General features: G+C 40.1%; 1 protein-coding gene across 2 annotated transcripts in view; it reads right to left on the reverse strand.

Annotated features, from left to right (window-relative positions):
- Window positions 1–10,928: 10,928 nt before the first annotated feature.
- rapgef6 (Rap guanine nucleotide exchange factor (GEF) 6) overlaps window positions 10,929–14,761 on the reverse strand; it is a 137,736-nt gene continuing 133,903 nt past the window's right edge. For both annotated transcript variants that reach the window (XM_080040439.1, XM_080040438.1), the window contains one exon: window positions 10,929–14,574. In XM_080040439.1, coding sequence (XP_079896565.1) covers window positions 14,552–14,574 — 23 coding nt within the window. In that variant the 3' untranslated portion in view covers window positions 10,929–14,551. The remainder of the gene's footprint in view (window positions 14,575–14,761) is intronic.

Here is a 14,761-nt window from a genome sequence, read left to right on the forward strand (position 1 = left end):
TTGAAATAAGAAGAGGTGCATATGACTAGCGCCGCCTACAGCTTGGAAGAATGTCAGGCCTTGAAGGAAGACCTATTATGCTTTTCCATCTTTTATGATCAATAAATTATGTTATAGTTAGTTGTATAGTCGTGTACAGAGTTTACTCTTTACTGTGTGGAGCATAGGATTCAGAGCAGAGAGGTGCTTACAAAAATCTATCAGCTCCATAGCTCTCTCTCTCTCTCTCTCTCTCTCTCTCTCTCTCTCTCTCTCTCTCTCTCTCTCTCTCTCTCTCTGTTAGTATGCACTGACTGTGTATGGAAACAAACAATTCAAGTTAAGTTACCTTGACCAAGTCTGAGCTCATCATTCCCTTCAAGCTTAAACCCAACCTCACCGCAGCAGGGGCTGGGGAGTGAGCAAAACACCAGCCAAAACGTCAATAAAAAACAGCCTCTTTTAAAATGTTTGCAATGTTTTTTGTTGTAGAGAGGTGCAGCAAAAGTCACAGAATAACAGCTGAGCTGATGAGTAATACAATATTTGAGATGAGAAATAGAGCAGGCTGTCACATACATCCATTGCTATGGGTTAAACATTTCTCCCTGGATGTGTGACTTCATGCGTGTGAAAAAAAAGTCATGTTGTGCTCAGCCATAGGAAGGGTAGGCATACATGATTCAGTAATAGCCTAAATAGGTAAACAGGGATTTGTTACATCAAATAGCAGCAACCCCACATAACATTTGGTAGTTAGTAGGCCTAGTCAGGTATCACCAAAGTACACCGCATGAAAGTGTACACGTGCCAAACAACAGTCAATTAATGGAAGATGTGCTCAGTCACGTCAATAAAGTAGGCTAACTAGAATTAGCTATTTGTAACGATAACCTCCATAACCTTACTTTAAAAGATAGCAACTTCAAAGTCATGACAACTAGGCCTATACTTTCACACGAGCATCAAAGTAGCATACATTAGCTCTAAAGTTGATCCCCTTGAAGATACGATGATAGCAGCAGTTGCGTCAAGTGTAGCAAAGTTATGATTGATATTCTTTATATGTCCATGGTTATGACTCACCTTCGTCCGCAGTTCAGTTTTTGACGTTAGTCCGCCATATTTGGCTAAAGCAGTTTGGGCCTCCGTTTCGCATAATAAACTACTGTTGTTCATCCTTATTTGGCTTTTTCTATTTCATTAGACTGTCTATTTTCCAACTTGTCTAAAAAAATGGGGACAAACGGCAGGGGGAGTTTGCTAATGAGTGGCACCTGCACGATGACATGCAACCTCAAGAGTGGGAGGATTATTGACAGGCTAAAGGGTAGCCTAATGTATTTATTTATTTATTTATTTATTTATTTATTTATTTATTTATTTATTTATTTATTTATTTATTTTTTATTTATTTTTTTTTTATTTTTTTTTTATTTGCAGTAAATAAAATTACGTAGACACATTTAGACAATATTTTTATTGTTTTCTTTCTTTTTCTTTTTTCTATTTTCTTTTTCTTTCTTTCTTTTATTTATTTACTTATGTATTAATTTATGTATGTATATACATATTACAGTTGGACTGTCCTGAACAAAGGACAAAGTAGGTCTAACTCTATGAAGTAGTAAGGCAAGGAGATGAGTCCAGTCCATTCTTTGTGCCATGCTCAGCTAAGGAAACTGGTCAACAATATAGCCATGTAGTGGGTCTATGTTTTTTAATCCAAATAACTATAAACAAATGTTAAAGATAGGTCTATGAAAAGTACTAAGTATTTTAGAAGGAATAAATGTATCCTTATATCTGGAGAGAGAGAAAACAACAAAAACATCAGATCACATAGGGAAGGACAGGCCATTGAAATAATGTGTGTGTGTGTGTGTGTGTGTGTGTGTGTGTGTGTGTGTGTGTGTGTGTGTGTGTGTGTGTGTGTGTGTGTGTGTGTGTGTGTGTGTGTGTGTGTGTGTGTGTGTGTGTGTGTGTGTGTGTGTGTGTGTGTGTGCGTAACCTTAGGCTTTTACAATGAAGAAGAGGCTAAACACCAGTGGGCCTTGAGGGAACTGCTTATCTATTTTTTTTAGGGCTGTCAAATTAATGCGTTCATTTCGATTAATTAATCACAGAAAAATTAACGTGATTAAAAAAATTAACGCAGATTAATCGCACTTCTATAATGCCCTTTGACCCGGTGCAAAAGTGGTGCGCAGCTGCACCTGTAGCTTGCATACACGGCCCGCACGGGTGAAAGGGAGAAAAGTAAAGAGAGAAGCAGGGGAAATAAAAGGGGGCGAGGGCTCTATGGACGGTTTATGGGATGCTTCGGGCAAATAAGCATTAAGGTAGGAAGACATCTTACTTTATTCTCCGCAGTGTCTGTGCATTATTGATTTAGTGGGTGTAGGTTCAAAACAGTATCTCTCAATCTTCCTCCGTGTGTCTCAATTTTGTTTGCTAGCTGTCTCGTCTCCCGCGTAAACGGACACCCGCCCCGTGTGTGTGTGTGTGTGTGTTTGTGTGTGTGTGTGTGTGTGTGTGTGCGTGTGTGTGTGTGTCAATATTTTTGTCTATGAGTACGACAATGGTGAATGCATAGGCATCTGTGGCAGTGCAGCGCTGTCTGTTGTGGAGACAGAAGTTACGAGAGACGGAGAGCGAGAGAGAGAGAGAGAAACAAACTGTAGCAGGCTATACAGCTGTTTATAAACAGGTATAAAAGTGTCATAAAAGTATGCGATTAATTTAGATTAATTAATCACAGAGCCTGTAATTAATTAGATTATTTTTTGTAATCGCTTGACAGCCCTAATTTTTTTATTTACCCAAAAACACAAACACTGTGACAATGCTCCATATATTGGTATTGCACACATTAGTTTTGAACACAGTAGGGAATACTGCAGAAGAGTTTAGCAGAACCACTGAGTTTACTGAGCTGAATGGGAGCCAGAAGGAACATTTTTTTGTTTGTTTGTTTCAGTGAGCCAATTCAGAAGAGAAGGATAACCTTCAAAGCTGAAGTATGTTTGGACATCCTGTGTGGGTCTTTTAAAATGATGTTTGAAGCAGTTCAAGAATCAATTTGCTGACATCAAAGAAATGGCTCAAATCAACCCAAAGTGCTTTGAGGAGACGCTGACACGAGAGAGAAAAACAACATTGGATGTTGAAGCCACGAAGGAGTACAATGTGACTTGTGTTAACCATGGATGATAACATGCTTCCACCACACATATATTGTGCTTAGCAACAACCACATATCTACCATCTGCTGCAGATTCGTCAGTAGTCCTTAACAACACTCATTGCCAGATGATGGTTCAGCTGTCTTTTCCTGTAGATTCCCATGTATCGTTACTTGAATATGAGTGTTTTGTTGTTGCTGCTGTGCCAATATCTCAATGTAACACGTTCTTGTGTGCAGCTGAACATAAAATGAATATTCAATCCGTTAAGTGTTCACGCCTGGTAAATCAACAACCATTTGGTTTGCCTGTACACTCCTTTGGTTGGGTGCTACCAGCCATTTCTGTAACCTTTTCCATATCCACAATCGGACTTTCACACCCAGTTCACACTGAATGGTCAGCTGTGAGTATTTTGAGAAAGGTGCTGAGGTTTTTAACTCCTCTCTAGCTCGCCTTTTTTCATTCTCGAACCAACTGATTTCACGTGAATAATTGAGTATCTGTATGAAATTTCCTGGAAACGCAGTCTGATACGTGCCATTTTCTGCATATTTATATTTATTTCACTTTTATTACACTCACGATGGCTTTTTTACTTAAGGCCTTCCAGAGTTACATGTTAATAGACAGGTCCAGAGTTACATGTTAATAGACAGGCATGGCACGCTTCACACCCATCAACCAGCATTACTTTCACACCTTTACTACTTGCCTTGCTGCACTACTTCCTGCATTGGCACTTAACGTTGGCACTGGACGAAAATCTTGGATTGGAGATCCTTCTGTACTCTGAATTAAGATGCCACAAGAAAAAGTTGTCATATTAAATACAGGTCCATTTTCAACTCAAACTCCCCGTGAACCTGTGTGTGTATGATCATTTACAAGTCAAATAAACTATGCAATGGGCATTTAATCCTGTGCATTAGACTGGGAGGGTCTCCTACGGTGGAGTTTAATGAGGTGAGCGCCATCAAAAGACCCCGGCTGCTGCTCAGAAACACCGGAGGAGGTTAGACTTCTCCTCCCCTCTCCTCTCGCTAGAACTGCAGGAGTAACTTTCTTTACCCCCTTCACCGCCAGTCTACTTTTTTCTCTCTCCTCTCCTTAACTCTGTTGTGATCTCTCCGTCTTTAATCTGCTTTGCTACTGCCTCCCTCTGCCTCTCTCTCCCTCTCTCATTCTCCCTATCTCTCTCTCTCTACTGACATGGAGTTCAAAGGAAGGCCCTCCCACTAGGCACCCCCCATCACCTCTCATCCATTCCTCCGCAGCTCTACCTCAGTGGGGGGTATTTAGGTTTTCCACCCCTGATACTCTCCCGGTTTCTCTTCTTCTTTCTTCCTTATCTCATATTCACTCACTCTTTCCCTCTCTCTGGCTGTATACTGCTGCTTGTTCGACCCTCTGTAACCCTCAGAGGGGTAGGGAGTCTGCATCCAGACACTTCTGCAACTTTTATAAAACCCACAAGTAATTGGACGTATTCACAAACACACACTTCACGCTGCGATTGGCCAGCTGTATGGAGGGGAGAAAGGAGCCATGCTTTGAACTTCTCATTCTCTCTCCCTCGTTCCATTCATCACATAACAATTCCTGTCACTTCTCATGTGTATGCAACACAACCAATTCCTTCCAGGGGAAGAGTGTAAACAATGTGCACCGAAATACCCAAAGTTAAAGTGTGACTGTTCAAATCAAATCAGCCATAAGCAGCCTTCTAAAGTGGTCAGACAGCCCACTCCTAGGAACTAGTTTGGTTGGAGTATCGGTGTTTTCCTTCATCCTTCTCTCCTCTCCTTTGCCCCTCTCTTCTTTCTTCTTCCAGGTTTGCTTCTGGCAAAGGTGACGTCCTGCTGAGAACATAATACTAAAACCCCATCTCCACCCTCTAACTTCAACATTTAATCACTATCCATTTTCATTCCCTTTACCACTCTCCACTTGCTTCCTCTAAAAGGGCAAACAGAAAGTGCATCCATCCAAATGTGTGTTTATTAATATGTGTTTAAGTGTGTGTGTGGGTATACTTTAGAGGCAAAGGATGTGGTCGATCGTCCTTTTCAAAGTCTTGACCTTCCCCTCCTCCACTGAACCATTTAACCTCGACTCATTATTGGTAAAGTGAGTCCAGCCACTTTACTCTATCAACCGTAGCGGCTCCCTAGCAAGAGTACGGTAACTCAAACTTAACCATGTGAGCTTGGAGCGACACACACACACACACACACACACACACACACACACACACACACACACAATATGCACTTCACATACATACTTGTGTCCTTGCACAGAAACCCAGGTAAAGACGTGCAGTCAGTCAGTCTTAGTGTTGGTAAAGGATAAGGAAAAAAATACTAAAACATTATTTATCTCTCTATTACACACACACACACACACACACACACATTTTTGTTGTGATCCTTTGCCAACCAAGTTTATGAAGGACAAGAGAGGACATGAACTGCAGCTCACCTCCTGTTCTGCAGGATTTTTTTTGTTTTTTTGTGTCGGTAGACTGCATTTTGAATGTGACTTAGATAGATAGATAGATAGATAGATAGATAGATAGATAGATAGATAGATAGATAGATAGATAGATAGATAGATAGATAGATAGATAGATAGATAGATAGATAGATAGATAGATAGATAGATAGATAGATAGATAGATAGATAGATAGATAGATAGATAGATAGATAGATAGATAGATAGATAGATAGATAGATAGATAGATAGATAGATAGATAGATAGATAGATAGATAGATAGATAGATAGATAGATAGATAGATAGATAGATAGATAGATAGATAGATAGATAGATGGAGGATCTGTCTCCACCCAGCCGTCTGCCTGTGCTGGTTAAGGTAATGAAACAGATGATGAAGATGATGATATTTTATGATGATGATGATGAGTCTCATTTGCAGAAACGACTGCATCTGGGTTTTCTTTCTACAGTTAGGGAGGATAGATTGCGCTTCGAAATCTCTCACATAAAATCCTACTTTAGAGGCATGACTTTCATTAAAAGTGACACCAATTCATGCACACAGTAAGTTAAGTTACTCGGACTCACACTGCACAACCACAAGGTCGATTTAATAATGCACACACGCACGCACACAAGCTTAAAATGAGGCAACCGCCCATTAAAAACAACAATTAAATCCCATTATGGAGGAGTGGCTGCCATTCGCCCTTTAAGAACCAACATTTAGTAGTTAAGGGGTGAGAGGAGACTGTTACACTATAGAGACAGATATAATCATTACCTCCACAAAGCCAGGACTGCACTGTTCCAACACGGACAGGGTGTTGCTAATTTGCACCTTAATAGGATGGCCAATCTGTGGGACAAATAATATGCTCCCCGAATAGTCGACATGCAGATGGATGTCGAGATATGGAAGCTGAGATTCTCCACAGGCAGTGTTTCTCACGACGCAGCACTGCCCCCTCATGGTAGACAGTGGATAAACAGGAGAGCAGGCTCGTTGAAGGCAGATCTGATATTTTGTCAACATGAAGCCCCAAATTTGTAGACACAGGTAGATATAGATTCCTTTTTTTCTTCAGAAAACAGAAAGGATGGAAAACATATGCTGACTCAACTATGGAAATTGTGACCCACAACAATGATTTTTGCTTCTGGTTAAAAGCCTTTTAACGATTGTAAGTGAAATCGAATTAAACCAAAACTTCTGTGGATGGCAAAGTGGACCTCAAAGAATTGCTTGTGTCCTTTTGACCCTTGGGTTAGATTCTAGGGGCTTGCCAGGTCGTTCATCTGCACTGCACTGCTGACAATGTGGAGGACAGTGAAACGCAAGGCTGCTGACCTCAACCTCTTTACAAGCTGCAGGAAGCCTCGAGGACAGGTGAGGAATGGGCAGAGCGACCCGGAGAGTGCCCCCTCTCACCATACTACTACCTGCTCCACAACATGGACCAGTCAGCCAGACTTTAGAGTTAATGAGAATTGATGACAGGACAATCTTCATTCACAGTACAACAAAAGCTGTACTGTATTTTGTTCCAGTATACAATAAGACAATACTTTGCCTTTGATTTTGAGTTCGGACCAATGCTGCTCCCCCTTTCACTCCTACACAAAAACGCAATTAAATTTTAAGTTTTAAAGTAATCAATACTTTTGTTCATTTTACAAATGTCTGGGGATGAACGCAGTTGAACTAAAAACAAAACTACCAAGAATTGCATTCCAAGGGGAACCTATCCACCTCTATAAAAACATCAGTAATGACTTGATTTGCTTCCCACTTTTCCACTTTTCCAACCTTCATATTATCAACTCAACAGTCCATCCAAATCAGAAAAACAATTAACGGGAGCTAATTAACTGCAAGCCCACTTGAAAGACTTAGGAGAATTGGAATTACAACAGGTAAGTAGGCAGACTTCTAATCTGTTCGGGTAAACTTTGTTTGGAGAGTTAACAATGCAAATACCTCAGCAAAGGTAAAGGGACTATGGCACCTTTCGAACCATAGGTTAAAAAAATAAAAAATAAAAATACGATTTAAGTGACCGTATGTGACACGTGGCAGAGCAGGTGAAGAACAAGAGGGTGAACTGTAATAATGACTTTCCTGGACTCTGACAGCGTTGTTGATCACTGAATGGCCTCTGACTTGGACCAATAGAGTGGTTGACACTTAAAGTCATCTTGTCCCACACTTAATGCTACAACTTCTCAAATCGTGAAAACCCCAAAACAAACACAAACCACATTCTGCTATTTGCATTGTCTATTAAAAATGTTAGTTCAACATAGCCCGTGAGAACAGTTGTATAATATCTTATGTGGCTTGCGCTTGGAGATCACAAATATATTAAAGCAACCTTACTCCAAAATACAACATAAGGTTCCTACATGCGTACAGTGCAATCACAAGGCATTACGAGCAGAGAAGACAGCAGGTTTGAAATACTCGTGGACAAATGACATAAAAACACAAATGTGTGCTGGAAACAAGACATGAAAGGTTAACGACACAACTTGGTTTGTTTTTCATTTATGTATGTGAGAGCAAATGCACACTCTCACAAACGTGCGCCGAAGGGCAGTGCTGCGACTGTACAGGTGATTTTCCAAACTGTTTTGCCTCACAAATTTTCATTTAGACAGGAATATGCTAAAAGCCCCCCGTGTGTGAGTACCACCCCTCAGGTGGTAAAATTTGTGTTTTCCCACCTCATGCTCTCGGCTCCTGCTCCTGACAAAGTCACAACTTCAAAGTCAAAACAGAGGCAGGACATAATGTACACACACACACACACACACACACACACACACACACACACACACACACACACACACACACACACACACACACACACACACACACACACACGCACACACACACACACACACACACACACACACACACACACAGGCCTCACATAAAATAAGACCCGAGCGTTCCCATTTCCCCACATTTCCTGCCCTGCCATCCATTGGGGCTCTTTCGCCTTTTGTGATGTATAATTGAAGCTGTGTAATTTCACCGACTCGTTTCCAGTGGAATCCCACTCGGAGCTGAACTTTCACTTCTCTGATCGTTCTGTAATATTCTCTGTGAAGTGGAGAGGCCAGCACTCTTTGAAAGTGCTGGTTAACATACCTCCCCTCCTCTGCACAACCCCGACCCGTCTCCATTACACATCCATCTAACTCTATTGCACTCAAAGATTGCACAGTGTCGTTAAAAAAGGAGTTCAAATAGTGTAAAAGTCAGATTGGCCAAAAAGTTTACTAAAGGACATTTGAAGTAGTCAGACATTCTGGTTCTTATGTCGTCTTCAGAATAGGGTCTCCATTGTATTGAAAAAGCAGCAGACGTCTTAATTTTCTCATTCGATATCTCAAAACCCGAGCAAATAAAACCAAAAGGCAACACGCATGGCTGGATGATGATCTTGATGAGATGCTGCATACAGTTGCACGAATGCGGACGAATAGACGTAATCGCTGTTTTGACTTCATTGACCCATTGCACGTCCCAGAAACGGATCTGCTGTGTTAGAAGACCTCTAAAGACTCTAAGTCAACTCCGACTCTACTCCTTCCTCCAGACCCTGTATCAGTAAAACCTCCCATTCATTTATCACCAGCCCACTAGTTATCAGATAAACTTGAAAACTTCCAGAAGCAAAAGTCAGTAAGTGGATCTTGAGTTGAGATTGTTTTGTCAGACGACAAGCTATTGCAAGGTCAAGCTGAACCTTTCGTAAAAGTGCCTTGGATGGAATCATAACAGCTACTTAGTTAGCGGGTCCACACATCCATCACAATAACAACCTACTTTGTTTACAAATTAAATTCCATAAGCTGATTAAGGCTGTGGTAAACGGTTGAAGGCTCCGGGAAAATGCTTAACGTTGGCATTGTTTTTTCAGACTCCTGTTTCCCAGCGAAAGCTTTGAAGGGTTTTTGTTGTTGTAAACTGAGCCTTTAGGTTACTTTTAGGGGTTTCTAGTTAATGCTACTTACAAAGAACTTAGTCATCCCTTGTTTTTACAGTCTGCTGACTATGAAAATTGAGTCCACTATGAGCCTATGAAGTAAAGTTTCAGATGGGGCTCAGACAATTTTGGTGTTCGAGTTCAGCCTGCAACCATGCATCTCCAGTAAAAATGTAGCATACTAAAGTACACTGCAGCCCATGATGCATACACACACACACTGGTGTTTTAATCCTCTCTCAAGCACAGCACAGCACGACTCCCTGCCTCTCTGAGTGTGTGACTGTAAACCTTTAATGAGTTAAAAAGGAGCCTGACCTTGAGCACAGCGTGACGCTCTCCGGCTTTCATCAGATCTGTTAATAGAGCTGAACTCAGCAGAAGGAGGAAAGACAGTGAGGACAATACTGTGGATAACTCTCTGAAGATTTCACTGTTCAGAAAATATCAGAAAGTCAATCACCAAATATAAAAGCTGCGTGGTGACAGAGAGGTCACTAGCTCCCTTTTAGTTTCAGGTCAAAAAGTAAAATGTTCTCTAAAATGACATAACACAATTGTTTCAACAGCAATTCAGTGACTATATAAACAAGTATAATCGGTGTACTTAACTTTATATGCTGTTGAAACAATGATATACCGCATTGGATGAAACAAAAACCTCCTAAAATGTCCACTTTTCGAACATAATTTTACTTTTTGTTGTATATGACAAGAACATGGTCAAACCATATCTAGTGGGGATGATACAATCATTTTAATTATAATAAAAGTATAATTTAATTAGATTATTAATATGTTGCCATTGCCATTTAGTCTTGCCGCATTCAGAAGAATTATAACTGCTATATTAAAACACACTGCTGGGAGGCTGACATTTAGCAGGGTTTGCCTTTATTCTTCCCAATCTTAAGCGTAGTAGTGTTTGCTTACTGTTTATTTTAATCCTTGATTAAGGTCAGGAAAATATTTTGGTTGAATATTGAAAAGGTCAACTAGCCCTGTCTCATTAAGTCATTACACATTAAGTCAATATCAAGCCATGAGCACAATATTTCCCTAACCTTTACCAAGTGTTTTGATCTGCCACATAAAAAAGAATCTATCAATCTAATAGTTGTTGAGGTACTTTGTTTTTCTTATAGGGTTGTCCCATATGAATATATAGGCCTGATGAGTTTCCATTTCAATACTTGCGTTAATGTATTACAAATACCCCCAGGTTTGGTAAATATATAAACTATGGATGAAGACACAACATCACTTCTGCTTAACATTTTATTCATTGTCCAAATTCATATCAGTAGACTTGGAGAAATAAAAGGTATTTTGTCCTTTTTAAACATTCTCTGAAACAAAAATATAACAACTATTTACAATCACTCGTAAAAAATACATAAAAAGCATACGAGCAAAATCATGTTGTCTTTCTAAAAGACATAAGTCACAACAGCTAGGAGAAGTGTGTGAGACAAAAGCAAAACGTTAAGCCACAGACCAAGTTAATACCTCTTTGTACAGATTGTGCAGCACACTCACCACATTGAAGCTTATTGTTGTGCATTTCTGCTATAATGCCAAAAAGATGTCTACATAAAACACATTCACATCTCTCTTATTGCATTCCAGGTAACATGGGAGGAGACAGAAGGGGAGGGTGAGGGGGTGTGTGTGTGTGGGGGGGGTGGGGGGTGGGGGGCAACCAGGATCAGCGGAGGTGACCATTATCCTCTCCAGTTTTTAGGTTGTGAGAAACACTGACATTTTGTGTTCCTAGTGCCGAGAGCTGCTCTATGCAAAATCTACATGAAAAACATACCTACCCTGGATAGAGTAGGAGGTTACTGGGTAATTAAATTGAGTCCTGAAAGAAGACTAAACAAAAGCATGTAGTATGTTGAAGTGCTTTTAGAGCACATGAGAGCAAATCCTTCGCTTGTAAACACTGATGAATTGAAATTCTAAAAACAAGAAATGACAAAAAAGCTGATGTTTAGCTCTCAGCTCAACATTTCTTCTGATTTCTGTCGAAGATCCATGCCATTCATAACATATGGGCCAACTCTGCTTCTTTCCATCCATGCAGAACATTAATACTGACTTATAGTTCAGAATCCGAGGAATACAGTACATAAAAAAAGGAAAAAGGATAATTGTCGGTTCCTGACTCTCAGTCCATTGTAAAGTGTGTACTATGGAGATTGTCATAACACAACAACATTGATGGAATGAAAGCCATCAGAGCAGTACAGTGAGCCTGAAAAGTTGAAAGAGTTAGAGAGAGTCCTGCTGAGTTCACAGGGCTGAGAGAAAGTCAAGGAGAGTTCACCAGACACGGCAGGGCGTATACTCTTTTCAAGTCAAACACATTATATATAAAAGCATCAAGCACCTTTCCATTATCACATCTCGGTTTGAATGAACTTGTTTTGAGACCCACAAGGGCCTCAACTTTCTGCTGCAGGCAGGAGCAATCAAAACTGCAAAACAAAGATGGGCTTTTATTGAAAATTACTTCTGAGCCTTTTCTTATGTGCTGTACGCTCAGGCTGAATAAAAAAAAAAGCAATGTAAATCCCAAACTTGCAAATATCATTCCACAACACACACACGCACGCACGCACACGCACACACACACAAACAAACACAGCAGCAAATTACAGTTCTAGAGAGAGCAGAAATGGCACCAACAGTGAGTGTGAGAGGGAGAAAACAAGTCACGAACACTGAAAATGAACAGAAGATTCCTGCCCGCGAAACAGGAACGGGGCAATCACAACCTCGGATTATTTCTCATAACAAAATATTCAAAAATAGCCTTTATAGAGGACTCTCTTTACTCATCTATACATGATCAGTTCATATTAATTTATGGCAAAGAAACAACAACAAAAATATATGTATAAATTCATATATATATATATATATATATATGCCATGTATATATTAGCATCAATCATTTTCAAGTCTTTGTGTGGCAAACAAATAAAAAAAAAAAGCATCACAGAGCGCGAGACAGACGGTAGAAGGAGAAGAGAAGAAAAACGTCTAATTCCAGTTACACCCCCTGCTGCATGACAGGAAAAAAAAAGACTTTTTTCCGACACATCACTTATGAATGTACAAATCTGCGCCTTGTTTTCAATACAAATTAACAATTTTCAAGCAAAACCCTTTAAATATTTTACAAAATGTACTATGAACACGGAATAGAGACGCAGGCCCGGGTGTTAAAAGTACATACTCTGTCGACTGCTTTTTTGTTTTTCTCGCTCTTTTAAATAAGAAGCAGAAACCGATATGAGAGGTACACTGTGAGCACATTGTCAAAATGTTATGCTGCATCTCGTATTCACACTGCGTTATAAACAAATTTACAAGGTCAAATGAGCCTGGAGCGTCACACTTAAAACATCTCAGCTTGTAAATCAATAGACAACTAGTCTAATAAAACACTGTAAACAAAACGTGTGAGCGTCGGGTGTAAACACTGTCCTTTGTCTTTATGCACACCAACTAAGATTGTTGTGGGTGTGTGTGTGTGTGTGTATGCATGCACATCATGTGAACACACACTGCTAATTTATCGTTTTATTATAGCTGCTGCAATAACGACACACACTCAACTCTACAAGAAGCGGTGAGGCATTTGTTCTTCAGCTCATTAAAAACGAGTTATAATACAGTTTTTATAGAACATCCAGGAGGCAGCATGCCGCTAAAGTACCTCGCGTTAGACTGAACGAGCAATAAGAGAGGTGGCTGGGTGGAGGAGAGTGTTTATGTGACATAAAGACGCACGGCGGCCCAAAAGATGCTGCTTGTCTTCTTTTTCCTTTCCTCTTCCTTCTATAAAGCTCAACTAAGTCTAGTAAGTGGTGCACACAGAAAATCAGAGGTGCTCTTGTTTCCGTTTCTGTTTCGCTTCTTGACTATGTTGGGTTCTGTTAATTGACCTCAACAGTCCAAAGTTGAAGTATTGGGTTTATTAAAGTTGTTTATGTTAGCTATGTTTTGTGCATTTGTTTTGTTTTTCTGAGAACTGATTTTATTTAAGTAAATTTACATACTTAGTGCCACGGTTTGATAGAGGTCCATAAATATCCCTTAAAAAAAATCTTAAAATCTGTTTCTGTCTTTCTCTCTTTTTTTTACTTGTCTGTCATTTATCTACATTCAAATTCTTTTGAGCTGACAAACTAAAAAAGAAAAAAAAAAAAAAAAAAACACAAGCCAATGTCCGTCGCAATACTTACACCACTGACTAAAGCTTTCCGGCCCTGTGTCTGCGAAGCCTCACTATTCTCACATGAAAACCTTTGCAAAGCTCAGAGATGCAAGTGAAAGAAGGAAAAAAAAAAGTTTACGAGAGAAGAAATCTTTAAAACATCACTGTACAAAATTTAAAACTGTAAAAATCAATACAGACGCTAACGGAGGTACACGGTGGTTTGTTTCCAAGGAGGCAGATTCCCTCTCATGAGACATCGTTACCGTCACTCTTTCCTTCTTTTATTTGTCCTTTTTGGTTGTTGTTTTTTTCCTACTCTTCCGTCTACCACGATGTGACTCCATCACACCGCCTTCTCCTGCTTTCTTCAAGAGTTATTGATTTTTAAAAAGTATCTAAAATCTTTTCTTCTTTGTTTTGTGAAACAGGGTTTTAAAAAGAGATGACTTTACGAGTCCTGTGGGTGTGGAGGAGAGAGGTCCGAGCCGAGACCCAATGCTCTGGTCCACAGGTGCATTATGGTCCGGGGGTTGATGATGTCACACAGGGCATGTGGGCGGGGCTTGGAGAATGTGCTCTGTGCAGGCCGCTAAGCTTAGTCCAAAGCCTGATCCACGCGACAACTTAGTCCGCAGTGGTGTGGGACCTCAAAATCTCTACACCGCCGACACCTGTTCATCTGGAGAAGAGAAGAGAGGATGAGGTTTGACAGGGAGTCCCAGCAGGTTTATAAAGCACAAAGCATGAACTTACCAATGTGAAAGCACAACTAAAATATATAAATATGTCCGTTCATATCAATGAAGGCAAGGACTTCATGATATGATACGCATCACGATAGATGGCTCACGATATGATGTATCACG

Source organism: Ammodytes marinus (assembly GCF_949987685.1).
Source record: "Ammodytes marinus genome assembly, chromosome: 14".
NCBI lineage: Eukaryota > Metazoa > Chordata > Actinopteri > Uranoscopiformes > Ammodytidae > Ammodytes > Ammodytes marinus.